The sequence below is a fragment of the Phyllobates terribilis genome, unplaced genomic scaffold, assembly GCF_046119375.1.
Source record: "Phyllobates terribilis strain yellow unplaced genomic scaffold, ASM4611937v1 Scaffold_11__3_contigs__length_659146591, whole genome shotgun sequence".
Classification (NCBI taxonomy): domain Eukaryota; kingdom Metazoa; phylum Chordata; class Amphibia; order Anura; family Dendrobatidae; genus Phyllobates; species Phyllobates terribilis.
In genome coordinates this window covers 116,629,287-116,651,991 of record NW_027362771.1, presented here as the reverse complement: position 1 = coordinate 116,651,991, position 22,705 = coordinate 116,629,287, and the positions used below count along the sequence as shown (strand labels likewise).

The following is a 22,705-nucleotide window of genomic DNA, read 5'->3' as shown; positions in this document are numbered from 1 at the left end:
AGAGCAGTATAAAATATAACATTTATTGATAAATAAAGACAATAAAAAAAATATATATATATATATATATATATATATATATATATATATATATGTATATGTGTATGGGAAAAGTAACACAACAAAAAAGTCACAAAGGGGTAGTAGCTATCCCATTATATTCATACAGAAATCAATCAATCATGTACCAAAACAAGACATAGATGTGCAACAGGATCCCTAAATAAATTACAAAATAAAGTGCATAGTGCTAAATGTAAACTCTATAGAGACAAGAACATAGTTATACTGTCATTGGAAAGGTGATATAATGCAAATGTATGTATGAAGGGAGTAAGATAGCCAATACTGACCCCCAAGTGACCAGATCCAACGCACGTTTCGCCAGAGGCTTTGACGAGATATCCTCGTCAAAGACAGAATGATCAAGGAAAACATAAATCATACCCTTATTTCAAAAATGGAAAGTGCTTTTGTGGTTTACAAATTTACACTGAAATTAAATAGTTTGTGCTACCATTTTCATAGAAGGTATATGAGAAGAACTGTTAGATTAATTAGAAACCTTAAATTTACAGATTAATGATTGATATCAATGGTTCTGGTGGCAACACTAGCTGGGGCAGAATCTAGCTGACAATTTTTAGCCTGGAGGTTAGCCCATGAGTAACAAATTATCCGTAACTTTTTAAACTACACTTGCCTTATAAAAGCAGAGGTAGCAGGATTTTAAATATAACCATGGTTAAAAGATGGTGCTGGTTCAAACTGAGTATTATTTTCATTTTGGGAACAAAGATGCATAATCCAATTTAGTAATAGGCAGGACCACGAGCTATAGGTGGTGCAGTATAGTTCAGTTCCTTCAATAAGACATAACCAGGGCTGGGACAATAGGTAGGTAAGGATAGGCACCTGCGTGGCTAGGGCAGCAGCTCTTGCCTCAATGATTAAAAGGTTGTGCAATTTGAAAATGAAAAATTACTAAATGTGCTATGCCTGCAGCCGCTGGCATTCAGAACAGCTCTCTTTGCCTTCACCCTGGTCGGTATTCCCTCCTGGCATTCAATTATTTTTGCAATACAATTGAAGATGTGAGCACAGAGACTGGAGCAGAGGAGCTCTAATCGGCTCCTTACTCCGCCGGATAATACTGCGGGATGTACGCTACTTCTAGCCTGTTGGAGGCAGGCACCAAGAAAAGGATGTCCGGTGGCTTGATGACATTACTACACTGTGCCGCCGGCCCCCACTGTTACATAAAATAGAAGAGGTGATGCAGGCTGTGGCAGATAGGGAGCCTGTATTATTTAAGTATAAGCTTTTATTTATTTTTCTTATATAATTTAGCCACTGAATTGAGGGCCGTGGGAGTCTCCATACTGCATGGGGGTCTGTTGGGACATTATACTGTATGGGAGTCTGTGGTGACCATACCGATAGGCAGTCTGTGAGGGATATTATACTGTATATGGATGACTGTGGGTGAGATTTTGTGTATAAGAGGATGTGGGAGCCAACATACTGTATGGGGGGCTCTGGAGGACATTATACTGTGTATATGGCAGTTGTGGGAGACATTATGCTGAATGAGGGGCTGTGGTGACTATACTGTATGGGAGCCTGTGGGGGACATTATATTATGTATAGGGGGCTTTGAGGCCATTGTACAGTATGAAAGGCTGTGGTGGATATCATACTGTATATGGGGGCTGTGGTCGACATAGTACTGTATATGGGGACTGTGGTGAATATCATCCTATATTTGGGGAGTTGTGGGGCGGCATCATACTGTGTAAAGAAGTTGTGGTGACCACCATACTGTGTGTGAGGCAGGGTGAGAAGAGGGTACAGTTTGGAGAGGGCAGCATTGTGGGCAGTATGAAGTCATTGCGTAAAATGAGGGCACAGTATGGGAGAGGGGTTAGCATGCTGTGGGGATAGCGTGGAGCTATAAAGAGCGTAAATAAAAGCAGTGGGGGGGGCAGCCATGGTATAGGCCATTGTTCATTAGAGCGGACAATGTGGCGTTTATAGTTCATACAGCAAGACAATGAGGCGGTTATAGCTTATAAGGGCAGAAAGTGTGGCAGTTATAGCTGATAAGGGCAGACAATGTGGCGGTTACAGCTCATAAAGGCAGACAGTGTTGCACTTATAGGTCATAAGATCGAACAATGTGGAATCTAGATCATAAAAGGCTTATTTAGGGCACAGCATAGACAGATACGTTTATGCAGAGGACATTATAATAAATTGTATTTTTAAGGGCATTGTGTCGAGATATACTGAAAAAGGCTGGAGAAAAGTCTGCAGCGATGAGCTGTGGCTGTGAAAAGTTATCCTGGCATCTGTACCAGATGGAGGCAAAAGGTAGGAGAAAAACTCCAATTAGAAAACATGTCACCTTTAGGCCATGTGCCCACGTAGCGTTTTTGTAGCGTTTTTACGGCTGCGAAAACGCCACGAAAACGCTTGTAAAACAGTCTGCCATGCAAAGCAATGTGAATTCGGATGTGCTATGCACATGATGCGCTAATTTGAGCGCCGAATTCGCATTGCGTTGCAAAACGCAGCATGACTATTTCTACCGCGATTACGCTGCAAATTCGCGGCCATTGAGGAACACTGAAACGCAGCAAACCCACAGGTATATGTGGATTTGCTGCGTTTCAATTAAATTCAATGGTCGCGAATTTGCAGCGTAATCGCGGTGCGTGTGGTACCCGGGATGAAGAGGAGACTACAACTCCTCTTCATCCCGGCTACCACGCGGTGAAAAAAAAAAATAAAAAAGTTAAAAATAAAAAAAAAACTGTATTTTCACCTCTCCGGCGGCCCCCAGTCTGCTTCCGGCGGCGTCCTCTCTACTTGGCGTCCCGCGGTGTTCTGTCAGGACCTGCGGTGACATCATTTAGTCACCTGAAGGTCACGCGACCGCTGACGTCGGCGGTCAGGTGATGGTCGCGTGACCGTCAGCTGCCTAAATGACGTCACCGCAGGTCCTGACAGTACACTGCGGGACGCTGAGGAGAGAGGATGCCGCCGAGAGCAGACTGGAGGAGACCGGAGAGATGAGTATACAGGTTTTTTTTTATTTTTAACGTTTTAATTCTCTTTTTTTTACTATAGATGCTGCATTTAAAGCATCAGTTGTTCACACATTATAAATCCATGCCGGTTGCATGGATTTATATTGTGTGACCAACTTGTCAAGCACTTTCCAAGTGATGCTAAAATCGCTTGGAAAACTGCTTGAAAAAATGCATGCGAAAACGCATGTAAAAACGCTGAAAAAACGCTTCTCTCTGGCAGAAAAAACGCATGTAAATCTGCATGCGTTTTTTTCTGCCAGAGAGAGGCAAAAACGCTCTGCATCAAATCTGCTACGTGGGCACATAGCCTTAAGGTACCTGGATGTATACGTTTATATGTGATACTGCCTGCATCTAATCAGTACTATGGTTCCTCTATGGTCTGCAGTCTGATGATGGCTGGTAACAACTACCAATATCTCCTTACCATTGTTAAGGACTTACTGTTAGTTGTAGGTTCATGCAATACAAATGTACAGAATATGGGGATGACCTGACATTGTAAGTGAGCACAGCCATGAGAAGTCCTTCACAAGGGAACATCACACTGGTTGTACTGCCAGTATTATTGTGTGGAGTGGTTGCTGAACTCCTCTAATCTTCCTTCCATGTACACTAACAGCTCGGAGTTACATTGATTTGGTCATGGAACCAGTGATATAGCCATTTCTCCAAACTGTCCCAGAGCCATTTTTCAACAATACAACATCAGGCCACGTGTGTCTCATGCTACTGAGAGCAACCTGCATGTTCTAAACATGCTACCATAGTCTGCAGCTTCTCAAGACTTACCGCCCATTGAGCACATCTGAGTGTAATTTGCCAGCAATTACAAAGGGACCTGGCAGCAGCAGATTTTGATGATTTGATTAATAACCTCATTGGTAGCATGCCAAGGTATGTAAGTGCATATATTTCTGCTTGTGACACTCATACTCCATACTGACTAAATCTAGAGGTTTTGAAAAATTTGTTTCTATTTTTTCAGAATTTTCATGTTATTAACTTGTCTGTCGATCCTGTGATTTCCGTAATTCTGCAACTTTTCCTTCCCAGTGTTGCAATTTTATTGTTGAGTGTAATAATCTAGTTCTAGTCGACTATACCAAATTCACCATAAAGGGGAATTAATAATTAAGTCTCCGAAACATGCTGCATATAAAGAAGAAAGGGATTACAGCACTCTGTTTTCTGTTTACGTGAATATCTATTAAAGATTATTTCAGGTGTGGTCACAAAATATATATATGTCAAGAAACCAAGCTGCTAGTTTTTAAAGTTTAGGAAGAGGGTACTGATATCCTTTTTTTCTTTATATGATTGTCTACACATGCCTAAGTGCTTGTTTACTTGTGATGAGGGAAGAACAAATAGCAAGCCTGGTGAGCTGGTAAGATGTGAACACTTACTGCATAGTTACAGTAACAGATCAAAGCTTACTACATAGATAAAGTAACAGAACCAAGCTTATTATATAGATACAGAAACAACAACAACCAAGCTTAATTCATAGATACAGACCCAGCACCAAACTTACTGCATCAATACAGTAATAAAACAAAGTTAACAAATTACACGCTGACATCATAATTGTGTCATATTCAAACTACATGTACAGTTAGGTCCAGAAATATTTGGACAGTGACCAAATTTTCATGATTTGGGCTCTGCATACCATTATTTTTTTATTTAAAATTAAACAACTGAGATGCAATTGAAGTGTAGACTTTCAGGTTTAATTAAAGGGGTGGAACAAATATATCCTGTAAATGTTCATTTTTACTACTTTGTTGAAAATCCTTTGCAGGCAATGATTGTCTGAAGTCTGGAAGCCATGTGCGTCACCAAATGCTGTGTTTCCTCCTTTGTAATGCTTTGCCAGGCCTTTACGGCAGCTGACTTCATTTGTTGCTTGTTTGTGAGTCTTTCTGCCTTAAGTTTTATCTTAAGCATGGTAAATACATGCTTGATGGGGTTGAGATCTGATGATTGACTTGGTCACTGCAGAATATTTCACTTCTATACCATCCTCAAATATTCCCAATATACATATACGGGGATCTGTTAACAATTTCACTCCATACACCATTTCTATCAAGGATATGACCTCATTCCAAAATGGGCCTATCTGTCTACACTCCCACATCATATGCATCAAATGTAGACCGTAATTTCTACTACATACTGCAATACTGTGGTATTGTAGTGCCCAATACATTGTAATACCCATTACATTGCAGTGCCCAATACATTGTGCCCATTATTTTTTAGGTTTTGCTACTTTTACACAGTAAAAAATGTTTTTTGTACACAAAAGTTTTTGCATCACCATATTTTGAGAGCTATAATTTTTTCATTTTTCAGCCAAGGAATTATGTGACAGCTTGCTTTTTGCGGGATGAGTTGTAGATTACATAGTCTCATTTTGTTGTATATAACATTTTTTTGATCGCTTTCTATTCCGCACTTCAGGAATTGTTTCTTTTTGTTTTTGGTTTTTTCATTCCCTGGCTTCAAGGTATGGTAAAAGTGATGAGAGCTTTATTCTTCTGTGCGCTGTAGCGGGGTTTTTTTCTGCTGATGGAGCTGAGTTTCCGCATGTTTTTTTGTGAAACAATGTGATGTTTTCAGGGATACCGTTTTTTGATTGTGTTTTATTCCACTTTTTGTGTCAGCAGTATGATGAAAAAACATAGTTTTTGCCATGTTTTTATATTTTTTATGGTGTTCACTGTAATGGTTAAATAGTGGGACAGTTTTACAGATAAGGACGTCCCGGACACAACGATGCCAAATATGTGTACTTTTTTTGTTTATTTTATTTTTTATATAAAATATATGTATTTATTGGCATACTATTTTTTCACATTTTTTTTTGTTCTTTATATTTTTTATACCGTTTTTTACTTTTTTACTTAGTCCCTCTATGGCACTTCAACTTTTATTTGCCTGATCACTGATCTAATGCATTGTAATACAAAAACATTGTTATGCATTATTGCAGTGTAAGGGCTCACTCACATTATAAATAAAAAATATAAAATAAAAATAAATAATATAATAATGAAAAATAGCTCCAATGCTGCTCCTGGAAAGTTGGACGAGTGGAATCCATATGGTTCAATTTATGTCATGCGAGTGCTATGCGAGTGTGTGATCTTTTTCCTCACCTAGCATCCGTATGACATCTGTATTACATGCGTATGCCATCCGTATGCAATGTGTTTTTAAAATCATGTTTTACAAACTGTAATTCTCTATGTAATTCAAACTAATAAACCAATCTTATATACAGATATAGATAAATAAATATATAGATAGATATCCTATAGACATATAATTTCCCAAGCCCCCTACATATAAAAACTTTCACCCTTTAGTGCCTTTCATTTGGCACTAAGGGGTGCTTAGCCTTATTAAACCTGTTAAATAAATAATTAAAAAATGATGTGGGGTCCCTCCTATTTTGTGATAACCAGCCAAGGTAAAGCAGACAGCTGTGGGTTTATATTATCAGGCTGGGAAGGTCCCTGGTTATTGTACCCTTCCCAGCCTAAAAATAGAATTTTGCAGCCGCCATAGAATTGGCACATCACATCAGATATGCCAATTCTGGCGCCTGGCCCGGCTCTTCTCGATTGCCCTGGCAGATGGAGCCCAGATGACGCCCAGCGAGATCCGGAGACCCAACTATGCTGGTCAAGACCCGAGGACCAGATCCACGCTGGCCAAGACACAGAGCCGAGACTGTGCCGGTCAAGGCCCGAACCCCCAATCTACTCCAGTCAAGTTCCTGAGGCCAGACTATGCCAGCCGAGAGACGGAACCCAGCCCTCTTTCCCCCAGGCTTAGGAGACACCCGCCGTCGGTCAAGCACTGAAGATCCAAGAGGAGACTTCGACCAGGGGACGATGCTTGTGGTGAAACGAGGGAGACAAGAGTGAGACGGGCCGTCACTTCCTACACCAACGTACGGTACAGGGGTTAGCCTGGGTTAGGACAAGTGGGGTGTGGGTCGGCCAGAGCAAAGGAAGCTCAGCATTTCTTGATCGACTGCATTAGGAGGACTTGCGGCCTAGTTGGAATAGAGAAAAATACAAAAGTTATGTCTCTTTTAAGAAGGGGAGGAAAAACTGAAAGCCTAAAAAATGGAAAATCACTCTGTTGGGAAGGGGTTAAAGTGTCCGGCTATATGGAGCAGTCCTGAGAGTACTAGCATGAGAGAACAATACATGTTCTGCTATTTCTATTCATATTGTAAGTTAGTTTAAAACCAAATTGTAAAAATAACTTAAATCCAAAATTAAATGGAACCTGTCACCAGTTTTTTAGTATCCCAATAAATGCCACCACCTCTTTCTGCTGTTAGGCATTTCACAAATGATTACATTGCCTCCTGACTCCTCCTGTATACCTAAAAAATACCATATAATTTGGTCCCGCGCTATATTCAGATTAGACTGGTCCAATCTGATGGGCATCCTCCTTGCGGCGTCTGTTCCTCCTCTCTGCTAGTCCTCTGGCTCTGATTGATGTGGATGACATGTCCTGCGTCATCCACATAGCTCAACGAAGTCTCGCGCTTGTGTAGTAGCCTTGCCGGCTGCGCAGGTACACTTTGCTCTGCCCTACTGCATAGGACATCAATGCACATGCCCTCAGTAGGCAGAGCTTAGGATAGCATAAGGTATAGAACAAGGATAATAGGTTTAGCATATACGATAGGAAATGGTTAAGAATAAGATTAACCCAGTGGGTGGGCACTAGTTCTGGTAAAAAGGGGGCACTTTCTGGTTAGAGTGAGTTCAGTATCAGCTAATGAAGTGTATAGTGGAGTTCAAGTTCAGGTGGGGAGGATTGCTAGGGGCAGCATGGGCCAAACGTTCAAGGCAGTGGGAGGCCAAATGGAGTTCCTTGATGAACATTCCAACAGCATCCGTAGCCTAGGGCTTGGGCCAGCTAACACGGAGCGGGCCTGGTCTTCTGACATCACGAGCTCGGTTGACATGGAATTATATGAGGGGCAGGTGGCAGGTCCCGGATGCACTGCCGGAGTGGACAACGCATTCCTGAGGCCAATGGAGACAGCGGGCTTGAGGGTAGTCCAGAACGAACGGGTGGCAACACAGAAGAGGAGTTGTACTAAGGAGGAAGGAAGTGCGAATTGCTGTGCCCTATCCCACTTGTGCCCACCTGATGAATTTAGACTGTTTAGTAAAAGTTTGACTGATACAAAGAACTTGGTGTCCCATGCATTGTGTGCTCCTGTGGACGGAAGCCTGAAGGAATTGGAGGCCTGCGGCCTACAAGTGAGTGTGATGCCCCCCACACCCTACATCACACTGAAACTGGGACACCCTCTTTCTGCAAATTGCCAGAGCGCAAGCGGACAGCAGCTCGGTCACAACTACTGCTCTCGGACACGTTGCACGAGTGTCATGGGAGTTTCATACAAATACAATGAGATTTTTATCAGCTAGCATCCGTATGATATGCATATGCAATCTGTATGCAATGTGTTTTTAACATCAGCTTTTACATACTGTCATTCTCTATGTCATTTAAAGTTAGTTTTCAAACTAATAAAGCAATCTTATATACAGATATAGATAGATGTCAGTGAGATATATAATCAGTCCTTTGCATGTGTAGTTTTCTGTATTTGTTTTTAGATAATAATTTAATTAAAAAAATTAAAAAAATGGCATGGAGTCCCCTTTATTTTTAATAACCAGCTAAGGGAAAGCAGACAGCTGTAAGCTGGTCTTAGTAGTCTGGGAAGGGGCCAATAAACATGAAGCTTCCCAGCCTATTAATATCAGCTTAGAGCTGCCTGCTTAGCCTTTACTGATTATTAAAAAGGGGGACCCCCAAAAAAATGATGTGGGGTCCCCCCTATTTTTAATAACCAGCAAAGGCTAAGCAAACATCTGTGGGAAGATATTAATAGGCTGGGATGGGCCATGGATATTGCCCTCCTCCCCAGCTCAACCACCCAAAAAATGAAGCTACACATCATGTGGTCCTTTTAAAATTAAGTATAAAAACTTAATTTATAGAACTTATAGACATTTTTGTTCCTATTAATAACACAATTTGTCTGCATAATATTCCATTTTTACTATATTTAATTCTCCTGTCATTTTATAAAAGTTCTCTGAATAAACAAACATAAATGAATATCAGAAAAAGAAAAAAATGTAACAAGCAGAAATGAAGACAAAGAATCGGCAGGCAGATTTTTATGTTAAAAGATAGGCTAAGTGCATATTATATCTGTGCGCTTAGCCTATATATTATAAAACAAAATAGAATAGGGGCGCAAATGGTGCTGTTACCCAATGAAACAATGGTTGAATAATAAAAAGGACGCTCACCATGTTGTGATGATGCACAACACATATAAGAGCTAATGTGGAGAGCTGCATATAACACCAACCCTAGCAGGGTTTCCAAAATGTATCAACAAACCAATGTAGAAGAGGAAAGGTGTCTAAATGTCCGCGCTCCTCCGCATACAATGATGATCTCGTGTCCGATGGATAGATGTAAGAATTTTATTAAATAAAAGCCACATTCAAACGCGTTTGAATGTGGCTTTTATTTAATAAAATTCTTACATCTATCCATCGGACACGAGATCATCATTGTATGCGGAGGAGCGCGGACACTTAGACACCTTTAGCCTACAGTATATGTCTGGATGTTTTCTCAACATATACTTTAATGTTCCTATAGGCCTCCAGTAACCAGATGGAAACCAGAAGTGTGTTTTTTCTGTATTATAAGAACTACTGATGTATAAAAACAAATACTAGGTGGATTGCATGAGAATGACAATTAAGATGAAAATTGCTTTTTTTTTCTGGATGAAAATCTGATGATTTTTTTATATGCTCATGTGAACTAAGCCTAACATCAACATACTGAAAGTCAGTGAGCTCCAAAGAATGATTCAGCACACTATAGCTGGTCTCCACTTAATGTCTCTCGCATTCATTTTGCTATGTCATGAATGTGTGTATGTTTTCTTTTCCTGCCAAATGTTCACTGTAGGTTATTAATTTCATTAGGAGGAAGACACATCAGCAGTTCATGCAAATTTAAAACAAGTTAGTTTTCTAAACAATGCAGTCATCTCCTTCCCTTACAGTCCACAGGTCATTCCTTTCCTCTTCATCTCTCTGTGTGTGTTCTTCCTTAGTGGCACAATGGTAATATTAATTATGAAAATAGAGTATATTTATGTAATCAATCTCCAATTCCTATTGGAATGTTCCAAAAAATCCACCATTGTGAATAAAACTATGTCACAAAGTCTCAAGGTGGCCATACACATTAAATAGTTTGTTTAACAGTAATAATGTGTAACGGGTCTGGGAGGTGGAACCTCTGGGCTACTATACAAAGGGGCAGTCCTTGTAAGGAAGCGGGTGGCTCCCAGGGAAGGCGGGCAGGTAGTCACGGCAAGTGACAGGAACAGTCTCTGGGTAGTAGGGCAGGAGGTCACGGCAAGTGACGGGAACAGTCTCTTGACAGGCGGGTGGTCACGGCAAGTGACAGCAGGGTAAGAGTCTCTAGACAGGCAGGTGGTCACGGCAAGTGACAGCAGGGTAAGAGTCTCTAGACAGGCAGGTGGTCACGGCAAGTGACGGCAAAGCCTCCAGGTAGGCTAGCAGGCGGGTAGCAGGTGAGCGCTCCCAGGTGAGCGGGTAAGAGTCTCTCGGCTGGCTGGCAGGTGGTCACGGCAAGTGACGGCAGAGCCTCCAGGTAGGCTAGCTGGCGGGTAGCAGGTGAGCGCTCCCAGGTGAGCGGGTAAGAGTCTCTCAGCTGGCTGGCAGGTGATCTCAGGCAGGTATCAGGCAGGTATCAGGCAGGTGCTTCCTGATCCGCAGGCGGACTGGTCCATAGACAGACTGGCGGATGCAGGTAGACAGACTGTCGGACCGCAGGAATGCAAGCAGGTAGACAGAGCTGGAAAGCAGACTGGCAATGGGACCTGAGGGCTGAAGCAGAGTTGAAAGGCTTTGCAACAACTTTGTTCGGGCACCTCCATTTTGGAGGAGGTGCCTTATATATGGGAGCTCCACCGGCAATTGGCCGGGGACTCCTTAGGACGGCGCGCGGCCCCTTTAAGAGAGAGGGAGCGCGCGCGCCCTAAGCACAGTGCCCGGGAAGCGGCGAGCGCTGCCAGCAGCGCGGGAAGGGGACGCCGAGGACGGAGCAGGGAGGTGAGAGGAACGGCGTCTCTGCCTAGCAGGAGGCAGGGACGCCGACGCTACATAATGTATGCTTTCAAAGAGAATTTTCTGATTCCAATGAATGATGGCAACAATGAACAATCAAACTATGAGAGATAGGTACAGTGGGGGAGAAGACAATACCCTCATGGGCTTACAAACTACAGGGTATTGGGGAAGGAGACAGTAGTTCGGGAGTTGCAGCAGCTAAAGTGGTAGTGAGGTGGCAGCAGGATTATTGTTACCTGTAGGCTTTTCTGAAGGCATAAATTTCCAGGTTGCATCTGAAGGTTTGAATTGTAGAAGACAAAATCTTGAAGACTGTTGGTTGAGGAACCTACAAGGTTGGAGGAGAGAAGGGGGTCTTGTAAGGACTAGAGATTACGTTTGGGAAGATATCAGAAGATTAGTTTGGCGATGTATGGTGAAAACAGATTAAGGACAGCCTTGTAAATCATTAGTAATTTAAACTGAATTTGCTGGCGAATAGTAGACCAGTAAAGGAATATGTAGTAGAAGGGAGTGGTTGACTGTGTTGAAGGCAGAGGATAGGTCTAGGGGGAGGAGTACAGAGTATTTGTTAGCTTTGGCAATTAGTAGGTCGTTAGTAACTTTGGTTTCAGTGGAGTGGTGGAGATGGAAGCCGGATTGTAGGTTGTCAAAGACTGTGTAAGATGAGACGTGATAGCCCAATGTGAACATGCTGCTCAAGGAGTTTTGAGGTTAGATCGAGTAATGATATGGGGCAAAAGCTGGATGTAGAGGTTGGGTGAAGGAATGGCTTCTTTGAGATGGGCGTGATAGTTGCATGTTTAAAAGGGGGGATACCAGAGGTTAATGATAAGTTGAAGAGTTGGGTTAGGGCTGATATAAGCAAGGTGGTAAGGTTGGGCAGGAGGTGGGATGGAATAGGGATGGGATTTGATGTCCCTGTGTCTGAGAATTGATACTAGAATGTGTTCTGTTGCTGTATGCTTGGAGATTGCCACCATTCAGAGTATTCTATTGTTATCTCCTCAAACTACTCTGATTTCTACAATTAGCATTTACTGCCCCTCAAGACCTGTTGATTAATCCATCGTTTGCAGTAAGCATTGTAAAGTGATATCTACAGAATATTCACTATACTGCATTAATCTTTGCAAACTCTTGTGATTTCTACAAATCCATTATTTGCTGTAGCATCATAAACTGTTAGAGCCTGTTCACATTAAAATATTATCTGATGTGGTTTCTGCTATTTACATCCGTATGCTGCTTCAGACCTGCCATTTTCCTCTTCATCTGCCCTTCCAGTTCTGTGGCTCCTGTTGTCTCCTACCCTGTTTGTTTTGTGCCTTATAGCCTGCTGTGCCAACATCCTAGGTCCATGTTTTCACCCTGACCTGTGGCTTTGAGAACGCAACTGACCAGATGAGTCTAACACACACAATCAGTGATAACGATCTGATCATGGGGGTGCCAATGTGAAGACCTCCACCAATCACAACAACGGAGGTCCTCTGTCACCATGCTTGAATAGAGCTGTGTTTGTGCAAGGGTATTACTTATAGAAAGCCCTTTGGCAGGGCCTAACAGGCATACACAGAAGGAAGACTTAAAGGCATTCTTCAGGCACCTGGATGTCATGGTAATCCATCGATTGCATTGCAGTCATGCCAAAGGGGTCATAGAGTGAGCTTTCACCCTAACCTGCTTAACTGCTTGATGCCACAATCGGTAGTCATGTCACTAGATGTTAATTACTAATTGCCATCTCTGTAAATGTTAGCTGCATGTAGTTAGGAGTTAAAATTAGCCAAAGGATTGTGAAACCCTAGAGAGAAGTTAAGGTTATCACGTGTTCATTCTCTACGGCATACTAAGTAGGCATCATACATGCATTTGATATTTGCATATCACAAACTGCTTTGTTACCATGTTAGAGCAGTCTGACCAGATATGTTTACATTGAAATAAAATGTCTTAACAGTTCCATAACTTGGGTAGAACAATTACGGGCTTTGTCTCACAGTACACATAGAGGCAATCCATCACATCACCATTATCAAAATAATTGGGGCAATGTATTTAAATAAAGACCTATACAATACTACCAGTAGAGAATTCAAAAGTGTGCTTTTCAGTTCTAAAATAAACACCAACTTCAATAGTTATAAAAAAAGATAGCGATGGTTCTTTGTTACTAAATGGAAATTCTAAATTTGGACCTCTTGCTTCAGGGGAATTCACAATAAACTTATCATCTAAACTAATATAAATGGTATCTCACACTTGACCAGCATTGTCCATATTGTTCTTCTCGTAATTGCTTTCTAGAGTGCTCCGCCAAGAATACGCTCCACATTTGGTAAAAATTTCCAAGGATTAAGAGGCTGTGGTTTAGGATATAAGAGGCTGTGATATTTAAGGATTATATAACAGAACATATCCTTAAAACCTCTTGGAAGTTAAATGTAATGCATTTATATCAAAACTATCCCAAAACTTTATCTCTATTGTGTTTCTTCTAATAGTTACAAAAAAAAACAATTGCCTATAGCTAAAAAAGCAACAACTTTTCTTTCTTTAAGTTCAAGCAATGCCTCTCTCCACACATGGTGAATGAGTACCCTACCTCTATTCTTTCAGATAGACAGAACAAATTCCACTGCATTTGGTCATGCTGGATTTCCTATACACAAAATTCTGGTCACAAATACTGCCACCAATTGGTGTACCCAGCCCTTCCCTGTATGATCCTGTTCTTTCTTCTTTGCCACATCTTCTTATTTCCTCACTCGTCTCTTAGGCTGCGTGCCCACTATGCGTTTTTGCCGCAGAATTTCCTCAGCGAAAACGCTTAAAAAAATGCTTGGTAATACGTGCCCCATGGTCCCCAATGATAATCCACATGTGCTGTGCACATGCTGCGGAAATTTCCACTGCGGATTATCATTGCGGAAAAATACGCAGCATGTCCATTAATTTTGCGGATACGCAGCGTAATCGCCGCCATTGACTTGCATTGGACCGCGTGACATCCGCATCACTACATATGCACATGCGGATATCACACTGTTCAATGTGCCGATGGTACCCAGGTCCGGAGAAGAAGAGACTCTCATCCAGACCTGGGTACCATGGAACCTGTAAAAAAAAGAATTTAAAATAAAAAATAAAGATTATACTTACCTTCCGATGTCCTCCTGGTGTTTTTTCTCCTCCGTCTGGTCTGCTGTATGGGTCGCGGTGTTGTGAAGGACCTGCCATGATGTCATTGAGTCATGTGACCTGACACATGACTCAATGACGTCACCACAGGTCCTTCACACCACCGCGAGCCGTCCAAGACACCGGACGGAGCAGAGAAAACACCGGGAGGACATCGGAAGGTAAGTATAATCTTTATTTTTTATTTTTTACCATTCTTATTCTTTTTTTTTTAACTAACTTGGTCACACTACTATAAATCCATGCCGGTTGCATGGATTTATATAGTGTGACCAAGTTGTCAAGCACTTTCCCAAGTGATGTTAAAATCGTTTTGAAAAGCGCTTGATAACCCGCATGCAGAAATGCATGAAAAAACGCTTGACAAACGCTTCTACCTGGCAGGAAAAACGCATGTAAAATCCGCATGCGTTTTTCCTGCCAGGGAGAAGCGGAAAAAATATGCAGCATTTCTGCATCGTGGGCACATAGCCTTAGGGTGCATTTATACTGAAAGATTATTGTGAACAAACGTTCTTAATAATGCTTGTTTAATGATTATCTTTCAGTGTAAACAGGCTGCTGATGACCCAATGAATGAACAAAATGCTCATTTATCGGGTGAAATGATCTTTGCACAGCACAAAAGATAATAATTCTCGGCGGTGCATTGTCCTGCATAAATAGGACTTACACTACTGAGAACCATTAGCAGCCTATGTGCACCGAGTGATGTATTACAGATCGCTCAGTGCGCATCGATTTCTTTAATCTGCCTGCGTGTACAGGTTATTAAATGACCCCCGATTGGAAAAACCCTTACCGGTAGTTTATTGCAGATGGTCAGTCCATGTAAACAGACCCTTACACTTTATTGGCCTTCATGAGTCTTTATGTTCTCTGTCAGATATCGTTCCCACTTTTTCATGAGTCTCATGATGGTTCATGGGAGTGCTGTTTATATTAATTGAACATGTGTTTTCAGATTTAATTTCAGTGATGTACACAGGCAATGTTCTTTGATAATTTGCTCATTCCACAGATAATGCATTCTTGTTTCACTCCCTGGTCTCCAGGAGAGAAGGTTTTACTCCATCACTTCCTGGAATCCATGAAATGTGCATCATTTAACTCCAACTAATTGCAGTTGCTTAAAAGCAAATATATCCTGATGTACATATAGGCAAATAAAGAAAAGAACTGTGTGTTCTAATGTGGACGCTCTATGAACGTTTTTAAAAATAAACACAAATTTGGCATCACATAAAAAAAAAATACATTCGGGCAGTTTTACTTTAGACAGTGTAAACTTAAACAAGACTGTACCAAATTTATCACAGTGGCTCAAGCGGTTTCGATAAATTTGGCATATCTTCGGATTGCAGAAACATAAACCCTCATGACAGGTAAGGACCATATCAAACTTTGCATTATGGACAAGTGCTTCAAGCTATAGCTCTCAGTCATGAAAATATAAATGCCCTGTGTTGACAGGGTCAAGCTGGCCCGCCGAAGTACTAGAGCATCCTCCAGGACAGGTTCTAACAATAATGATCCCCTAACAATGATCTCAAAGATCCAGCATAAGACAACGCTATTTGGAGCTGACTATGAAGCTTTTGTTACTAGGATCCATAATCCGATTGATTAATAGACATTATTGATTATTTTATTTGCTATATGTGTGATGATAAACCAAAGAATAAATTAAAAATGGGAAGACAGGTGCCATCAAATCAATTCCTCTGATAAGCCTGAGGAACACTAGTCTTGTCAAGGTAAAATATATATATTATAGAAAATCAATTAATTTCTTTTAATAGATTACCTAATCAGTGTGAATCAATATAGAGATGATGGAATAATCTATGTGTATGTATGTATGCAAATGTGTATATGCACATGGATTATGTTAATAGTTAATGAACATATAACTAACAGCTTCTGTTCTAATTTGTAGACACGAACAACTAAATGATTTCCTGGGAATGACGTATGCATGTGCACGGGTGATAACAGAGAGATTCATGTCGAGTTGGCAAAGATGGCGCTGAGAGACAAACTCACCCCCTCCCATCGGAATTCCTAAGGCGTTACTAAGGTCAAAAGATACATGGATGAACAAATTACAGTGTGCCGAGTTATCAGAAAAGAGCAATAAATTTTACTAATCCCACCTAGAAGGAGAATGCTATTTAACCCCATGTCTACGTAATAAAGTATGCCATTTGCGATGGTCAGTCTCTGAGTGAAGTTTATCAACCAGATTAGCAGATTTGGTTAATTAGCTTCTCTGCATGCACTTGGACATCTTTAATTTGGAGGAGAGCAGTTACCTAGTGTATCTTAAATTGGTGAAACCTTCACAGTCTGACACTATGTGGTGGCTTGATAAGTGGTGGTGATATTTTGCAGCCATATTATCCATCAGCCTACTAATACTGCAAAGTCAAGATGACTCAAGATATCTCACCATACAACGTAAAAGGATGAACTTGTGGTAGAAGTTTAGGCATAATGCATGAAAGCTATAACAAGTATTCAATCTAATGCAATCTAAATTATTCAACCCTCATCGTAAATTACATTAATTAGCAAAATTGACAAACTACCTGCTATTTTCAATAAACCAATCAATCAAAAAGAACAATTTAAAGAGGATCTAACTTCAGGTAAAAATTAGCTAGTTTTCAGTATTATTTTATTATCACTGCTCCCTGCATTTTTTGTCTTTTTTTATTTTAAATCTGGCATACAGTTCCAAAGATATGGTCTTTTTATTTAGTGTGCTCAATATGAAAACTAGTTAAGGCTGTGTGCCCACGATGCGTTTTTTAAGCGTTTCCGCAGCTACAAAAACGCTGCAGAAACGCTTAAAAAACGCACATGCTGCGGAAATTTCCGCTGCGGGTTATCATTGCGGAAAAAAACGCAGCACTACCAATTATTTTGTGGAAGTGCTGCGTTTTCGCCGCCATTGTCTTGCATTGAAACGCATGGATTACGCATCACTGCATCTGTAGCTGCGCATTCCACACGTTTCAATGTGCGGATGGTACCCGGGTGTGGAGGACAGGAGACTCTCCTCCGGACCCGGGTACCATAAAACTTGTGAAAAAAAGAATAAAATAAAAAATAAATGTTATATTTACCTTCTGATGGCACCCGCTGCGCTCGTCCTCCCATGCCGGCAGATCGTGGTGGACTGAAGGACCTGCGCTGACGTCATAGTCATGTGACGGCAGGTCCTTCAGAGTACCGCGATCTGCCGGCAGCCAGGACGGAGCGAAGCAAGACTGCGGGGGCCATCAGAAGGTAAGTATAGATTTATTTTTTTTATTTTTTACCATTCTTTAAGGTCACACTATATACAGTTATATGAAAAAGTTTGGGCACCCCTATTAATCTTAAGCTTATTGTTTTATAAAAATTGGTGTTTTTGCAACAGTTATTTCAGTTTGATATATGTAATAACTGTTGGACACAGTAATGTTTCTGCCTTGAAATGAGTTTTATAGTACTAACAGAAAATGTGCAATCTGCATACAAACAAAATTTGACAGGTGCATAAGTATGGGCACCCTTATCATTTTCTAAATACTCATACCTACTTTTTACTGACTTACTAAAGCACTTTTTTTGGTTTTGTAACCTCATTGAGCTTTGAACTTCATAGCCAGGTGTATGCAATCATGAGAAAAGCTACTTAAAGTGGCCACTTGCAAGTTGTTCTCCTGTTTGAATCTCCTCTGAAGAGTGGCATCATGGGCTCCTCAAAACAACTGTCAAATGATCTGAAAACAAAGATTATTCAACATAGTTGTTCAGGGGAAGGATACAAAAAGCTGTCTCAGAGATTTAACCTGTCAGTTTCCACTGTGAGGAACATAGAAAGGAAATGGAAGAACACTGGGACAGTTCTTGTGAAGGCCAGAAGTGGCAGGCCAAGAAAAACATCAGAAAGGCAGAGAAGAAGAATGGTGAGATCAGTCAAGGACAATCCTCAGACCACCTCCAGAGAGCTGCAGCATCAACTTGCTGCAGATGGCGTCACTGTGCATCGGTCAACTATACAACGCACTTTGCAGAAGGAGAAGCTGTATGGGAGAGTGATGCGAAAGAAGCCGTTTCTGCAAGCACGCCACAAACAGAGTCGGCTGAGGTATGCAAAAGCACATTTGGAGAAGCCAATTTCTTTTTGCTAGAAGGTCCTGTGGACTGATGAAACCAAGATTGAGTTGTTTGGTCATACAAAAAGGCGTTATGCATGGCGGCAAAAAAACACAGCATTCCAAGAAAAACACTTGCTACCCACAGTAAAATTTGGTGGAGGTTCCATCATGCTTTGGGGCTGTGTGGCCAATACCGGCACCAGGAATCTTGTTAAAGTTGAGGGACGCATGGATTCCACTCAGTATCAGCAGATTCTTGACAATAATGTTCAAGAATCAGTGATAAAGTTGAAGTTACGCAGGGGATGGATCTTTCAGCAAGACAATGATCCAAAACACCGCTTCAAATCTACTCAGGCATTCATGCAGAGGAACAATTACTATGTTCTGGGATGGCCATCCCAGTCCCCAGACCTGAATATCATTGAACATCTGTGGGATCATTTGAACAGGGCTGTCCATGCTCGGCGACCATCAAACTTAACTGAACTGGAATTGTTTTGTAAAGAGGAATGGTCAAAAATACCTTCATCCAGGATCCAGGAACTCATTAAAAGCTACAGGAAGCGACTAGAGGCTGTTATTTTTGCAAAAGGAGGATCTCCTAAATATTAATGTCACTTTTCTGGTGAGGTGCCCATACTTATGCACCTGTCAAATTTTGTTTGAATGCAGATTGCACATTTTCTGTTAGTATAATAAACCTCATTTCAAGGCAGAAACATTACTGTGTCCAACACTTATTACATATATCAAACTGAAATAGCTGTTGCAAAAATACCAATTTTTATAAAACAATAAGGTTAAGATTAATAGGGGTGCCCAAACTTTTTCATATAACTGTATCAAGTGGATTCTCCAAATGTAACACAAAATGTCACTTTTAATGATTACTGCAGTCTCAAAATTATTCAACCCCTTCATGACAAGTGTCTCTAGTACTTAGTAGAGGACTCTCTGTCTATGATGACCAGCTGCAACTGTGACCCATGGCCAAACACCAGTACCTGGCAGCATTCCAGAAGAATGTTAACCCATTCCTCATGGGCAATAGCCTCCAGTTCATGAATATTTTTGGATAGTTGAGAGAGTGATCCAAAAAGTTAAGGTATCATTGCCTTGTACAAATAAGTAGCAGGATAGAAAATAATGGCAAAGGCATTGAATATTCCAAGAGATACAGTTGGAAGCTTAGTTTGTAAGTTAAAAGTTAAAGTGACACTGGCTACATTAACTGGACATGGCAGAAAGTGCAAGCTATCACCAGCTGCCACCAGATTCATGAGAAGGCAGGTGGTCAAAAAGTCATTGAGTGACTGCAAAAGACCCGCAACATGATTTAATGGCAACAAGCACTGACTTTTCAATTTGCACAGTAAGGAGCATAATAAACTATAAGGCTATGTGCCCACGTTGCGGAAATGAAGCAGAAAATTTCTGCTTCATTTCTGCATGTCCTCTCCCGGAAAAACGCATGCGGAATTTCGCAAGCGTTTATCGCGCGTTTTTCGCGCGTTTTCGACATGCGGAATTGCCTTGCGTTTTTTATTGCATTGCAAAGGCAATTCCGCATGCAGAAACGCAAAATTAAATGACATGCTGCGGATTTTTTTGCGCAACAAAAACGCTGCGGAAAAATCCGCAGCATGGGCATTGATTCTCATTGGGGACCATGGGGTGCGGATTGACAAGCGTTTTACAAGCGTTTCCGCTGCGGAAAATCCGCAGCAAATACGCTTGTAAAACGCTACGTGGGCACATACCCTAAGGCTGTGTGCCCACGATGCGTTTTTAATGCGTTTCTGCAGCATTTTTGCAGCTGCGGAAACGCATTAAAAACGCATGGTAGAAGGGCAGCAATGTTCCCCAATGATAATCCGCATGTGCTGTGCACATGCTGCGGAAATTTCCGCTGCGGATTATCATTGCGGAAAAAAACGCAGCACTACCAATTATTTTGCGGAAGTGCTGCGTTTTCGCCGCCATTGACTTGCATTAGAACGCGCCAATTCCGCAAGACTGCATCTGTACTTGCGTAATTGGCGCGTTCTAATGTGCGGATGGTACCCGGGTGTAGAGGAGAGGAGACTCTCCTCCGGACCCAGGTACCATTAAAAAATCTGTAAAAAAAGAATAAAATTTAAAAAAAATGTATATTTACCTTCTGGCGGCCCGCGCTGCGCTCCTCCTTGCTTCCCGGCACTTCGCGGTGGATTGAAGGACCTGTGCTGATGGGTCACGCGACGCTGACGTCGGCAGGTCTTTCAATCCACCGCTGCCGGCAAGGGAGAACGGAGTGAGCAGGACACCGGGGGCCATCGGAGGGTAAGTATACATTTATTTTTTTATTTTTAACCACTCTCTTGGGTCACACTATATAAATCCATGCCGTTTGCAAGGATTTATATAGTGTGACCTAGTTGTCACAAGCACTTTCCAAGTGATGCTAATCGCTTGGAAAGCGCTTGTCAATCCGCATGCGGAAATGTCAGTGAATAACGCTCCATTTCCGCATGTCCCTGGCAGGAAATCGCATGTACAATCCGCATGCGTTTTTTTCTGCCAGGGAGATGCAGAAACGCTCAGGAAAAAATCCTGAGCATTTCTGCATAGTGGGCATATAGCCTAAAAGTCTTCGTGCCTGAACCCCAAGATGTACACCTTGACTGATCCAAAAACACAGGAAAAGGCTATTCCAATTTGCTCAAAACCATATAAATAAGCCATGTCAATTTTAATCCCTTAAGGACTTTCCCAATTTTGGGTTTTAGGATAAAGACACATTCAAGGAGCCATAATATTTATTTATTTATTTTGTTGACAAAGCTGTATGAGGGCTTATTTTTTTCAGAATGAGTTGTATTTGTCGGTGGCAACATTTTGGAATATATTCAACTTATTACCTTATCTTCTGTTAACTCTTTATAGGGTGAAATAGATAAAAACAGGAGTTCTGTTTTTTTTTATATATTTTCCACTATTCACATAAGGCACAAATAATGTTTGAAAAAAATCATTTGTGTTTGCGTCGCCATATTCTGAGAGCCATAAGTTTTACTATTTTCACTCAATTGAGCTGCATGAGTGTTTATTTTTTGCAAGATGTAGTTTTCATTGGTGTAATTTTCTCGTACATACAACTTGTTGATAACTTTTTAATACACTTTTTTGAAGATGGAATGTACAAAAGAAGCAACAATTGTGTTTTTTTAAACAAGGCTCACTATTAAGTTTAACCCCTTAGTGATGGAGCCAATTTTGACCTTCCTAACCAGGCCAAATTTTTTAAATCTGACCAGTGTCACTTCATGTGGTAATAACTCAGGAACACTTCAACGTATCCCAATGATTCTGAGATTGCTTTTTCATTATACATTGTACTTTATGTTATTGGGAAATTAAGGTCGATATGTTTTGATATTTTTATATATAAAAATATTGGAATTTTGGTGAAAATGTAGAAAAATTCACAATTTTCAAACTTTAAATTTTTATATCCTTAAACCAGTTAGTCATGCTGTAGAAAATAATTAATACATAACATTTCCCATATGTCTTCTTTACATCTGCATCATTTTTTAAAACTTCATTTTATTTTTTTAGGATGTTAAAAGGGTTAAAGATTAGCAGCAATTTCTAATTTTTTCAAGAAATTTACAAAATCTTTTTTTAGGGACCTAATCAGATTTAAATAGACTTTGATGGACCTATATATTGGAAACTCCCCAAAAGTGAGACCATTTTAAAAACTGAACCCCTCAAATACGTCAAAACTGCTGTCAGTAAATTCTTTAACCCTTCAGGTGCTACACAGGAATTAATGCACAGTGGCATGAAAAAAAGTTACATTTTACCTTAAAATGTTGCTTTAGCCCCCATTTTTTTATCACTTTTACAAGGGATAACATGACAAAATAGACTGCAAAATTTGTTACCCAGTTTCTTTGCTGCAATACCCCACATGTGGTCAAAAACCTCTGTTTGGACAAACGGCAGGGCTCAAAAG

The 22,705-nt window shown here is 40.9% G+C and overlaps 1 protein-coding gene across 2 annotated transcripts in view; it reads right to left on the bottom strand.

The window, feature by feature from the left end:
• TXNRD1 (thioredoxin reductase 1) overlaps positions 1 to 22,705 on the bottom strand; it is a 169,976-nt gene that overhangs the window by 132,470 nt on the left and 14,801 nt on the right. The window contains exon 1 of one of the 2 annotated variants that reach the window (XM_073651549.1): positions 11,581 to 11,617. The exons of the other annotated variant lie outside the window; for it this stretch is intronic. Within the exon in view, the coding sequence (XP_073507650.1) occupies positions 11,581 to 11,602 (22 nt within the window). The 5' untranslated portion in view covers positions 11,603 to 11,617. Of the gene's footprint in view, positions 1 to 11,580; positions 11,618 to 22,705 lie in introns of those variants that run through there. 2 annotated transcript variants of the gene reach the window in all.